Genomic DNA, 13,581 nt, shown 5'->3' with positions numbered 1-13,581 from the left:
AATAAATAAATAAATAAATAAATAAATAAATAAATAAATAAATAAATAAAAGTGCACCCACCTCAAAGGGCTGGAAGGATGATTTAATGAGATTGTGGATGTCAAATGCTGTGTAAGCTGTCTGATACCAAAATGTTAGCTGTTATATCTGCTGCATCATTGCATTACATGTTATTGCTGGGGTTGTGATATGTTATCCTCATTGTGACCTGTTAACTGTTCTTAGCCACCCGTTCCTTGGGCATCTCTTCTCTTGTCTGCCCAACTTCTAGAGGGACGTGGGGGCCCCTGCTGCCTCAGGTCTCGTCCTCACCCCTCCCCCAGGAAGCAGAAGGAACTCTCCCTGCTTCAACTGACTCCACAGCTCTCCCAGCCCAGCACTCCCAGCCTGGTGCTTGGTCCATTGGCCCTGGCCTTCTCTCTCCAAGATGGCGGCCCCTTAAGACCAGGACTGTATAGAATTGCTCTTTGAGTGCATCTCCCAGCTTGGCATCCTCAGCTCAGCTCTGGCTGCATATTAGAATCACCAAAAAAAAAAAAGGGGGGGTGCTTTTAGGATTCCTGCTGTCTGAGCGCCACCCCTTAGTTGGTTGGCCTGGGGATAGGCCACAGTAATGTATTTTTACAAGACCCCAGTGGTTCTCTAACTTTGGAGTGCAGTGCAGTCCCCTGGAGAGCTTCTTTTTTTTTTTTTTTTTAAGGATTATTTATTTGAGAGAGCGAGAATGAGAGAGAGAGAGAGAGAGTACATGAGAGGGGAGAGGGTTAGAGGGAGAAGCAGGCTCCTCGCCGAGCAGGGAGCCCGATGCGGGACTCGATCCAGGGACTCGATCGAGGGACTCCAGGATCATGACCTGAGCCGAAGGCAGTCGCTCAACCAACTGAGCCACCCAGGCGCCCCCCCCCTGGAGAGCTTCTTAAAGCACAGATTGCAGGATCCATGCCCAGAGTTTCTGATCCATTAGATCCAGGGTAGGGCCTGAGAATCTGCCTTTCTAACATGTTCAGGTGATGTTGGCCTGAGGACCACTCATTGAGAACCACCAGGCTAATGCATAACTGGGTAATTCACAGACATGTGCCGTAGGAGAGACCGTTGCACAAGTCTGGGAAAGAAGGAAGAATTTGCATTGAGTTGGGTCATTTGCTCCTCCTCTCAAATGTCACCTCCTTAATGACCCTGGCTGCCTGATTGTTCTTGGGTTACTGTGACCTTTACATTGTTCCTCCCCAAGTGCCTTGATTCCAATGACTGCATCCACCCACATTATGAAATTCTTGAAGAGTCAGGGCTGTGTGGCTCCTTGGGCCCTTGACTTCCTCTCTGGCTCCCTCCCTCCCTCCCTCTGAAACCTGTCAGAGCCTCACTCTGTCACTACTTCAGGGCAACTTGGGGTTCCCCAAATGGACAATTTGCTCTGCTTGGCACCTTCCTGCCTTTTCTTCCAGAGCCCAGCTGGTCCCCTCTTCCCTCCCAGGGAACTCACTCCTCTACCTTCTTCAAGGCCTGAGCCCCACCCCCACTCTGAATCACACCCCTGCATGTCTCCTTTCTAGAATGAGGTGTCCCTATCACAACACTGCCAACTGGGGCATGAGTGTCTCTCGGCTTGTTCCTTCGCAGCGTCACCAGATTTGCACAGATACCCAGTTGCGTTTGCATTTCTGATAAAGAGTGAGTAATGTTTTAGTATATGTGTGTCCTGTGCAAGCTCCCATTCTTTCTGTTCACTTGTGCTTCCCAGGGGCCAGACGCTGCACTTGGGGCTCCGTGTCCAGTTTTCTATTAGCCCCCGGAACCTTATGAGTCTCTGCTATTGAAACCCTCTTTCCAGAGGGAGAAATGGAGGCACGGGGGAGGTTTTGGACAAATATCTTAAAGAAATCAATGTCTAAGCCCTTTAAACAGGGAAGCAATCACTGGGGTCTAACTCAGTAAGTGTTTGCAATGAACTGAATCCCCTGAGCCAGACGGGAAGGCAGAGAAAGCCTGGCTCCTGGCTCAGCGTAGGCTGGTTGCCCTGCAAGGTGCCACGTGAGCACCTGCCCCGCAGTGAGCTCCCAGCTCACTCTGTCAGCCAACTCATCTTTAAGTGAATGTCATACTTGCCCTTAGTGGCTCCTCTGGAAGCCACTCCTGGGTTAAACGTCAGCTCTGAGCCGTCTTTGCTTCGTGAAAACACCCTAAGAACGCTCTAAGTCCTTAGGTTCCAGACCATTTCCTTAGGGGTTGGGAAGGCCCCACATCATCACCAGCCCTGGCAGGCCCACGTGGGTCTCTTTGCCGTGGGCAAACAAAACTTTGGATATCACCCAGGGGTCACAGAAGATCACATATTGTATGATTCTGTTCATATGAAATATGCAGAATAGGTAAATCCCTCGAGACAGAGAGAAGATCGGTGGCAGCAGCGAGGGGCTGGGGGAGGTGGAGGGGAGTGACCAATCGATCGTGCACCCCAGCTCTCCTTTTGGGGGAATGAAAATGTCTTGGAACTTAGATGGACGGGGTGGCTGCCTAACATTGGAACTATACTAAATGCCACAGAATTGTTCCCTTTAAGATGGTTAATTTTATGTTATGTTAATTTCATCTTAATTAAAAAAGAGAGAATAAAGGAGAAGGGAGAGTTGCCCCCCCATCGGGTTTGATGGGAAGCGAGGACCAGGGGTGCCCCCAGAGAGAGCACCTGACCTCAGTGAGGATGAGCCACTCTAGTGGCAGTGGGCACGTGCTGGGATTCTCACCAGATGGATGTGGATGAGTGTGTGTTCTAGAGGGAGTGAGCCAGCCACATGTGAGCATCCTGGGCAGAGGTCCCCTGCACGCAGGTGGGGCTCGGGGGGCATGCGCTCACCCCCGGATCCAAGGGCTCTGCTTTCTGAAACTGACAGCCCCACAGCGAGATAGAGCGAGCCTTGACTGATGGTGTTCTGGTCCACACCATGCCCCAGCAGCCGTGGAACCCAGGAGGGGGTTGGCCAAAGTGGGTTAGGAAGGAGACGGGAGGTCAGAAGGTAGGGAAGGCGAGTGTAGACAACTCCTTCCTAAGCTCCACTGTAGTGAATGAGAGAAGTGAGTGCGTACGTCTCCAATGTGTAGCCCAGAAAGGAGGTGGGTCTAGACTGCATCAAGCCCTCCATGTGCCCATGCTTGCTTGATTCTACAAAAGCACTATGAGGGAGGCATCATCATCCCCATTTTGCAGATGAGGGAATTGTGATCAGACAGGTTGTCACTTGCCCGAGGTGACGTGCTGGCAAGTGGAGCTGGGCTGTGACCTGGGCAACACTAGGGTGAGGGTAAACTGAGGCTTGTGGCTGAGAGCATGCATCCAGTCATCCATTCAGTGGAGCTGAGGGCGCGCGCCTTTCGACTGGTGTCCTCTGCTATGACTGAGAAATGCTCGTGGAGCACTCCCCAAGTCCCAGGCACTGGTTGCCACCCTGCAGAGTGGCCGCACTTTCCGCAGATAGCGACATTTCAGTGATAATCTCTTGCTGGCAATTGTATAGGTTCCATCAGGGAGAGGTCCAGGATGCTGAGAGGGTAGAGTGGGCTCTGATCTGGCCTGGGAAGACATCAAGACAGAATAATCTTTCCATGTCTAACACAGGGTTTCTCACCCTCTGCACTACTGAGGTTTTATACCACGTCATTCTTTGCATGCCCGATGCATGTAGGATGCTTGGCAGCCTGTCTGGCCTCCACTCACCAGGTGTCAGCAGCACCCCTGTCCCCCAGTGATGGTCTCCAGACATTGCCAAAGTCTCTTGGAGACAAAGCTGCCTCTGGTTGAGAACCCCTGATTGAAAGTAACAGTGTCGTGACCATGAATGTGCCACCAGGACCCCCACAGGAGCCCTGGAACAGCCTATTCCTGGGGGACACGGGACTCCTCCAACAGGCAGCATTGTGTTTCATGGGTCTAAGAGTTAGGGGTTTTAGCTGGAGGGTGGACATGAGGTGGGGTCTGCTGCAGCCATATGGAAAACTGGGGATTTTATCCTGACAGTAAGTAGAATCTATCCAATGTTTCAAGCATGGTGCATGTGTGTGGGGTGGGGACTGGATTTACGATTTTCAGGGTCATTCAGATGCTATATAAAAAATGAATTGGGTGTGGTTATGGCCAGAAAGAAATGGCAAGACCAGGAATGGCCAGCTGGGCAGGACTGAGTCCACGTGTGGTGTGAACAAGAATGGAGTGTCTGATTTGGGGTGATGGAACCAGAGCTTATGAACAGGACAAAAAATGTTCTGTCTCATTTTGTGATGCACGTTACTCTTAAACGCTGACATAAGGAGAGGTCATGAAAGTTGGGGGCGCCTGTTGAATGTAATCGTGTCCATGCTTTGTGGTCACAGCACAAGTGAGAACAATCCCAGGAAGTGGATGTGGTTGGCAGAGCGTTTCTAAGCAACAAGGCATTTGGGAGACCCTATTGGGGATGGGGGGCCAGCAAGAAGGAAGAGGGGAATTTGCCATCTCTATTCTAGCTGAAGGAAGAGGTTGGCCACTGACTCCCTCCCCTTCCTCCTTCCCAGTGCCTGACAACCTGCTGGAAAAGGAAAAGATGATTATCATGTCCTGGGGGATCAGAATACTAGGAATCACTTTGCAAAAATACCTAGCATTTTCCTGATTGAGATCTCCTGTGCTATCATGTCTTCCCATGCCCTTCAGGTATTTCATATGACTGCTTCCCAGGCCTACCAGATACCCAGAACTCAGCTGGTTCCTCCCTTCCCTTGGGTTATTGCAGATGAAACACAGAACAGGCTGTGATATCACCTGTCATCATCAGGGGGCTTCCTCTACAATGTGGCACGTACTTGACCAAGATCCCACAAGTTCAGGAATCAGGATTCTAAATGTGTTCATTATTGCCCTCCTCTGTCAGCTTGGTACATTCCTAGTCTGTTAAATAAGTTTGCTTAAAAATAGATGCATCAGATGCAGGATCTAGTTACAATGTAGCTGTAAAGTGCTGCCTTGTCTGCCCCCTGCTCAAAATAAAGCTGTTACCTTTCTAGCCCTGTCCGCCATGGTGCTTAGCAGCCAGGGATGCATGGTCTCAGACATGTTTACCAAGTAAAACACTGACTTGAGGGGCGTCTGCGTGGCTCAGTCATTAAGCGTCTGCCTTTGGCTCAGGTCATGATCCCAGGGTCCTGGGATCGAGCCCCGCATCGGGCTCCCTGCTCAGCGGGGAGTCTACTTCTCCCTCTCTCACTCCCCCTGCTTGTATTCCCTCTCTCGCTGTGTCTCTGTCAAATAAATAAATACAATCTTTAAAAAAAAAAAATAGATGCATCAGTAATAACCAATAACTGGAAACAACCCAAAGGTCCATCAAGAGTAGAACAGATAAATAAATTGTGATAGACTCAGTCAGTGGAATATTAAAGAGCCATGAAAATTAGCAACCATCCCTGCGTGCAGGTCATGCATGAATCTCACTAACACTGTTGAGTGGAAGGAAGCAGACATGGGAGAGTAGCTATTGCAGGTTACTTTTTATATATGAAGTTCAGACCTGGCCAAACCTATGGTGACAGAGACCATGACAGTCGTCACCCTTCCTCCAGTGGGAGGAGAGCACGAGTAGCTTCTAGGGGCTGGTAATGTCTGTTTCTTGATTTGGAGGCGGGCTGTGTGGGTCAGTTTGTGAGAATTTGAGCTGTACTTAAGATATGTGCATTTTCTCTGTGTATGTTAATACTTTGAAAACAGCATATCAGTACAAAATTACAATTCACTTAACAGCAATCCTGCTTTTTTCACAGATTGGTGGGCAGTGTGAATTGAAAGCCATCGAAAAAGAGAAAACAGTTGCAGCTCTGTCACCCAAGGAGGCAAGCAAATGCCACAAAGAAGATTTGGCCAAAGCATTTTATGTAAGTATTGAATTTGCCTTTGAGGCTAGTATGGTAAGGTTTTTAGCTTCAGAAGAAAGCAACACAAATTATACATTTTTATCATCATTGCTAGAAAATGCTGCTGATGTTGAACTGTTTTGATGTCCCACATGGACTCTCATCATCATTGCTGTCAACGGAACCAACCCTCATGGGGTCCTTGCCAGAGGACAGGAACCCTACCCAATCTCTATATCCTTGTTTCTCTTACTCAGAGACCCAGAGAACATGGGAACCCACACGGTTCCAAAGGAGCACAGTGAGACTTGAATCCAGGTGGTCTGACAAGAAAGTTCAAACTTTTAATCACCCCCTGTTCACACACTTCCTCCTTTATAATCCAGGGTGTTTGCAATTACTGAAACCAAACCCTTACATGTTTCTCAAGTGAATTTGACTTCCAGGCCAATGCAAGAAAACATACACACACACAAACACCCAACCAAACAACACCTTCCCTCCATGATGCTCTTCTCTGAGGCTAAAGAATATTGCTTGCCTTCTGTTTTTAATTTACTTAGAAAACTGAGCATAGTGATGTGTGTGTGTGTGTCTGTGTGTGTATTTACGCATAACCCACCACACTTTGGGAAAGCAAAAAAAAATCCACTAATAAAGGGGCATATGCCACACTCTCAAGACAATTAGAAATCCATGTTTCATGCCAGCCTTTTTTCCTTCCTTCCTCCCTCCCTCCCTCCCTCCCTCCTTCCCTCTCTCCCTCTTTCTTTTTTGGAGAGAGAGAGTTGGGGTGGGGGGCTGCAGAGGGAGAGAAAGAGAGTCCCAAGCAGGCTCCATACCCAGCACAGAGCCTGACGTGGGGCTCGATCCCACAACCCTGAGATCATGACCTGAGCCAAAAGCAAGAGTCAGACACTTAACTGATTGAGCCACCCAGGTGTCCCATCATGCCAGCGTTTTCTTGAGAATAATTCAAACATCTGTTTAAATTCAAGTCCTCCTTGTTAGTATTAAGGGAAGGAAATAGTCTTGCCTCACCTAGATGTCTTCCCTGTTCAGCAAACAAGTTTGGTTTTCTTTCTCTCTTGAAATGAATCTAGAAATCAGTTCAGCTTTCTCTGTCACCTCTTTCACCCCGTACAACTTTCTTGTGGCCGACTTTTTAAAAACAAGGATACCTTTGCTGCAACCAGAACAACAAGGTTGCCTTACATAATTATCGATTTAATGTTAGTTTGTGTAAAGGACTTGAAATTGTATCTGGTACAGTGTATATACGATATAATAATTTTAGCTATTGTTTCTATGGAGGGGCCTTTTTTCTGTTGTTTTCTTTTTAATTTTTAATTATGGTAAAATGCACAATGTAAAATTTGCCGTCTTAAGCATTGTTGATGTACAGTTCAGGAGTATTGAGCCCATTTTGTGCAGCCAGCCTCCAGAACTCTTTGCATCTTGCAAAACTGAGGTTCTGTCTGCATGAAACAGTAACTCCCCGCTGCACACCATGCAGCCCCTGGCACCCACCTCCTCCTCTTCACCTCTGGGAATCTGACTACTCGCACCACCTCATGTAAGTGGGATCATATAGTCTGCCTTTTCCTGACTGGTATACTCAGCCACCACTGGGCCCCTGGGCTGTTCCCACCTCTTGGCTATTGAGAATAGCACTGCTAGGGGCGCCTGGTGGCTCAGTTGGTTAAGCCTCTGACTTGACTCTCGGTTTCAGCTCAGGTCATTATCTCAGGGTCATGGGATGGAACCCTGTGTCATCCGCCTCCACGCTCAGCAGGGAATCTGCTTGAGATTCTTACCCCCTCCTTTTCCCTCCCCCTTTGTTCCTCCCCCCACTCATACTCTCTCTCTCAAATAAACAAACAGATAAAAATCTTTGGGGGAAAAAAAAAGAATAGCAGTGCTTTGAACACGCGTGTACACACATCCCTTCGAGACCCACCTCTTTTGGTATCTCTTCGCCAAGAAGGGTAACTGCTGCATCGTGTGGGGATCCTATTTTTAATTTTTTGAGGAATCCCCATACCATGATGTATAGCAGCTGCAGCTTTTCAGGTTCCCAAGACCTGTTCGTTTTTTTTTTTAAAGAAGAAAATATAAGCATTTCTGTATTTCTGGAATCCCCCCATACAATCCCATTGAATTCTCCCTGCTACAATCTCATTGAAATTTAGGCTTAAGTTTGTCTTTTCTGCTGTAATTATAGGGCAGAAGTGCAGGAAAGTGAGAAAGAACTGGCCTGTGGGTGTTCCTTCTCTCTCTGTTCCTATTTGCTCGGGGTCTTTGAACAAGTTCCTTCTCCATTGTGGACAATCCAATTTCCTGGTCCATTTTGGACGCGACTGGCTTCTGAAGTGGGACTTCTGTGAGGTGGGCTCCCTGGCCACTCAGGGCCCATCAGTGAGCCCGTGCTTAACCGTGTCATTCCAGGTGGACTTAGAAAATGGGCTGTCTGAGTTCTCAGTGTCACAACGGAGACAGGTCCATGGCTGGAATGAATTTGTCGCTGATAACACAGAACCCGTGTGGAAGAAATATCTTGATCAGGTAGGTGTCATTCCTTGCATTAACTTGTAAAAGCCAGAGAGGGTGGGATAGTCATTCATTCTTTAAATATTGATTGGGGGTGTCTTTGGACCAGTCTTGGGGTGCAGGGGTGCAAAGATGAAGAAGGCTCCCTGCTCATTCAGGCTGGTTTTAGCCAGCAGGAGAGATGGCCATGAGTAGATCTGAAACTACCCAGGCAGCCACGATCATGAATAATAGTTGTTACATTCATAGAGGATTTTTCACATGCTGGGCACCATGCTGAGTGAGTAAATAAGTAAGCATTAACTCACTTTATCTTCCTCTTTTTTTTTTTTTTTAAGATTTTATTTATTTGACAGAGAGAGACACAGCGGGAGAGGGAACACAAGCAGGGGGTGTGTGAGAGAAGCAGGCTTCCCACTGAGCAGGGAGCCAGATGCAGGGCTCAATCCCAGGATCCTGGGATCATGACCTGAGCTGAAGGCAGACACTTAAAGACTGAGCCACCCAGGCGCCCCATCACTTCATCTTCCTCTTAATCTTCATTTTGAGATGAGGAGGGTGAACAGAGAAGTTGAAATATTTCCCCCAGGCTGTGTAGGGTTGCTAGGTTTAGCAAATAAAGATACAGAATGCCTTGTTAAGTTTGAATTTCAGATAAATACAGTTACTTTAATATAAGTATGTCCCAAATGTTGCATGGGACATAATTATACCAAACAAATTGTCCCTTGTTTATCTGAAATTCAAATTTAACTGGCTGTCCTGTAGTCTGTTTGGCAGCTGGAGCCTAATGTCCCACGGCAGTAAGTGGCATGCTAGGGAGTAAAGCCAGGCAGCTGGCTCCGGAGCCCCTGCCCTTCTTGGCCTCTGCCCTCGGTGCTGGCACCGTGCCGAATGGATGGCACAAGTCGGATGCCTGGAAGCCCCTGGGAGGAGGAAAGAAAAATTTGAAAGACACATGGCTGCAAGTTCTGGTCTAGAAGTCAGCACCCCCACCACCTACCCAGTGTCCATTCAGAAACCCCAGTTAACAGGCTGACTACCCCAGATACCCGAAGGCATTCAGACTGCCTCGGTTTCCCCTCCTGGTCTCCTGAACTCCCTCCCATCCCTGACACTTGTCGCTCCAGTCTGCGCTTCCCCGGCTTTCCCAGGCTGCAGCAGCCTTCCTATTGGCTCAGCGTTTAAAGTTTCGTGATTGGTCGGTTGGGGGACCAATCACAGCCCTCCTTGCAGCATCTCAAGCTCTACTCTCCTCCCGTCCCCACGCCACTCATTGGTTAGGTCTCTGCACCCTGGGGACGTGATTCCTTGATGCATTTGGCACCAAAATCAGCTCCTGGGTCCGCAGGTGGCTCTAGCCAGCCCGAAAGCTTCCCGGAACCCCAGGGTTGGAAGGACGCGGCGGCGGCTCCTGGAAGCTGGAGTTCACGGAAGCAAGCTGACACGGGCGGTGGGGATGGACAGTCTCCCTTCTGTCCCCGGGCCTCGGTCTGTCCTGCTCTGGCTGCCCCTTCCGCCAGGACCGCTCTCCCGTTTCCGCGGCCATCCTCCCTCCTGCCTCTGCCCTGTTAACACTCCTTCAGACGCCAGCCAGGGCCTTTCCAGGAGGGAGATCTCTTAAATTTCTTAGAGCAGGGAACCTGCTTATTCATCTTAGCCTTGTCGGGTCAGGGATGCGTCTGTGGGCATCCTCGCAGGACTGGCAGACTGCTCCCGATGGCCGTGTTTTTCCATCCTCAACGAGTACGGAAAATCGTCTGTGCTCACTTAGTAGTTCTTTACATTCGCTGAGCACTTGCTCTGTGCCAGGTGTTAGGATTATCCTGCCCATGTCCTCCAGTGACTGGGAGCTCTCCACAAGGCTGCCCTACCTCTCTGTCTCAAGAGAATCACCATTAGGAATTCTACCTTGGCATGACTCAAGACATGTTGCCCCAGAATCATAAGGCAGAGGTAGATTAGGGTTCAAATCCCAGTTTCTAGCCTTGTGACTTTGAGCAAGTTATTGAACCTCCCTGAGCCTCAGTTTTCCCTGTCCAGAAAATGGGTCTAATACCCACTGTTCTGAGTTTTACATGAGAAAAGGACAGCTTAGCACATGTTAAGGACTTAATAAATGTTGTACCCCCCATGCCATGTCTACCAGTTGGCCCTAATTGAAGTGTAGCAGTTAAGAACACAGGTTTTGGATCGGGCTAACCTACATGAATCCTTGGACAGTTCAGTTTCTTTCAGAGCCTCAGGTTGCTCGTTTTTCAAGCAGGGATACTGAACAGTACCTGTGTCATCGGGTTAGGAAGAGGCTAAGAAATGGTGCAGGTGAAGCATTTAGCATAGAGCAGGGCACATGGGAGGCGCTCAGTAAAATGTCGGTTGGCTTTATTGTTAACTGTAGCAGACCACCTTTCTGCCTGACTCCCTTTATGTGTGGGCTTAGAAGGGCCCCAAGCCAGGAAGAGTCTAGCCATCCATGGCCAGAGCAGCCCTAGTGGCATGTGGTGGGACCTTCCCGTTGGGTCTGGCATCTGTTTGCTGGGTCTCCTGGTGACTCGCTTGTGTTGGATGAGACTGGGCAGGTGCTTGGGATGGTCTGAAGATGGGGAAGGAGGGCACCTGGTGATGTCAGTGTTGAAGGACTGTCCAGGTCCAGCTCAGGCAAGGGCTGAGCCTATGGGATTGGAATCGGGGTTCAAGGTGGCACTTGATCCAGGCCTGGCTAGAGACCAGCACCGGTCCCAGCACTCAGAGTGGCCCCGGCCAGGACTGCACACCCCTGAGCTAGCCCTGAGCCCATGGCTGGAGGGGCCTGTTGTCCAGAAATAGACCTGCTGCTCCCAGAGTCCTGGCTGGGTGTAGCCTGGAGGGAGGGGAGGGTAGGGAGCCAGGTGGCATATTATGGAAGTGACCTGCGCAGGAGGACTTGAACCTGTGCTGATCTCTACTCTGCTAGGTGACCTTGAGTAGGAGCTCTCACCCCACCAAGCCTCAGGTTTCCCCGCCCAAAACTGGGTGCTTGCTGTTTCATGGACTCATTCGTTCTAGGTCAGTGCTTTTCATGTTCCTGGCCATGGGCTGGGCACTGTGCAGGGAGCGGCAGCCAGACCAGCTTTGCTTTGGGGCATATGTGATGCATCAGCCAGTGAGTGTGGTGGGGAGAAACGAGTCAGGACAGGTGCTAGGAAGTGATCGCAGGGCAGCTATTTTGGACTGCATGCTCAGGGGAGCCGTTTGACTGGTTCCTGAGGGGCCAGTCTTTGAGCAGAGACCTGAATGAAGTGAGGAAGGGAGCTGTGTGAGGGTCTGGAGGAAGGATATGCAAGAGGGGGAAGTGCAAAGGCCCTGAGGCAGGGGAGGCCAGGCTTATGTGAGGATAACCGAGCTTCAGAAGGTGGCCTGGAGAATCCCGGTGCCTGGTGCGTGCTGGGTGTTCGGCCCCTGTTTGTGCATCTCTCACCTCACTTCTATCCAACCGGGTGGCAAGTCTGTGATGGGCTCAGGGCTGAAATGAAATCTTATTCTTAGCTCTGCTGGACTGAGGTGTTTTTCCTCTCTGTACTAGGTTGAATAGCGTCCCCCTCAAACTCGTGTTGGCCTGGAATTCCGAATAGCACCTCATTTGGAAATAAGGTCTTTGCAGATGTGACTAGTTCAGATGAGGTCCTACCAGATTAGGGTAGCCCCAAATCCAATGCCTGGTGTCCTTGATAAGAAGAGGGGAGATACATGGAGATGGCCACAGGGAGGAGAAGGCCATGTGACCACAGAGGCAGAGACTGGAGGGGTGTGTCTACAAGCCAAGAACAACACAATGGCAGGCCACCACCAGAGGCTGGAAGTTGCAGGAAGGATTCTCTCCCAGAACCACCAGAGAGAGTCTGGCCCTACCAACACCTTCATTTGGAGTTCTGGCCTCCGGAAGTGTGAGAGAATCTGCCTACGACGTTCTCTTAAGCCCCCAGGCTGTGGTCATTTATCACAGCAGCCCTGGATGTAATGCACCCTCCACTGGGCTTTCCTGAGCTCGAGTTTCCCTCTGCTCTTGGACTTCATCCTACCCGGATTTCTGAAGAAAGGGGTTGTCCACCTCCACTGGCGAGTGTGTGGCCTTGGCCGTGAGCTCCGCCAGGCAGCTCCGAGTGCAGCCCCTCCCTCTGCAAGCTCCCCCAGACCCACCCACGTCCAGCACTGTCAGATGCTCTCAGAACCAAAATTGGGACTTCACTGGCCAAAACCTTTTTAAAAATCTTTCATTAGGGAAAATATCAAAACTATGCATAAGTAGAGAGAATAGTATAAAGACCCCCACATATCCATTATCTGCCTTCAATAATTATCCATCTATTTGACCCACTTTTATCCTTCCCTTTTTCTCTGTAGTATTTTAAAACAAATTCAAGATATTAAATCCTTTTGCCATCTGTACTTTCCTATGTATCTCTATCATTAGAGGACGTGTTCCTTTTTCTTGCCCCCCTTTTTTTTTTTTTTTTAACCATAACGACAATACTCTTGTCCCGCTAGTACCATTATCACTTCATTGGCCTGGTCCACTTCACGTGCCAAGTCCGCAGTCCGTTTTCCCCACAGGCCTCAAAGACACCACTTTACAGTTTTGTTCGAAGCGAAGTCTGAACAAATCCTACCTTTGGCTTTTGGGTGATGTGTCCCTGAAGCTGTTTTAATCTAAGGCCTTTTTCTAATCTGTGACTTCATGCCCATGGAATGCTTTACGAAGTCCACAATATTAACCGATGGTTTATTTATATCCGGAAGTCTTCACCCTTCTGGAGAAACCTGTAGCTAATTAAATAAGGTCCATCTCAGAAACTCTGATGCATGTTTCAAGTTCTTGATACAATCCTAGAAAGATTGTAGCAAAGAAGGTAGAATGTTGTCAAGTTGTTCAGTCTTGAGGATTCAAAATAGATGCTGTGGCTAACTCAGGGCTGCTGGTGACATTACCCCAAAATGTTCTGTCCCTCATTCAGAGGAGATGAAGCCCAGCAAGTCTGGGGTGGGGAGTAAGGGGCATTAAATCCCTTCATGCACCATACTGGTATGACACTGATGTGCTTCTTTTCATGAGCAGCATGAATCACACATCTGATCATGTTTCTCTTTTTGCCTTGGCTGCTGGGAAGCTCAAG

The 13,581-nt window shown here is 49.1% G+C and overlaps 1 protein-coding gene and 1 non-coding gene across 2 annotated transcripts in view; both read left to right on the top strand.

Annotated features, from left to right (window-relative positions):
* The window catches only part of ATP2C2 (ATPase secretory pathway Ca2+ transporting 2), an 81,142-nt gene that overhangs the window by 33,397 nt on the left and 34,164 nt on the right, over window positions 1-13,581 (top strand). The window contains exons 3-4 of the mRNA XM_035024509.1: window positions 5,792-5,902; window positions 8,330-8,446. Of these exons, the coding sequence (XP_034880400.1) occupies window positions 5,792-5,902; window positions 8,330-8,446 (228 nt within the window). The remainder of the gene's footprint in view (window positions 1-5,791; window positions 5,903-8,329; window positions 8,447-13,581) is intronic.
* On the top strand, window positions 4,959-5,087 carry LOC118023910. Its single transcript, XR_004682932.1, has one exon. It is a non-coding gene; the product is annotated as a small nucleolar RNA SNORA63 (small nucleolar RNA).

This window comes from Mirounga leonina, unplaced genomic scaffold, assembly GCF_011800145.1.
Source record: "Mirounga leonina isolate KUSES-001 unplaced genomic scaffold, KU_Mleo_1.0 Mir_180, whole genome shotgun sequence".
Taxonomy (NCBI): domain Eukaryota; kingdom Metazoa; phylum Chordata; class Mammalia; order Carnivora; family Phocidae; genus Mirounga; species Mirounga leonina.
The sequence above is the reverse complement of the archived record's forward strand: the minus strand, read 5'-3'. Positions and strand labels throughout refer to the sequence as shown.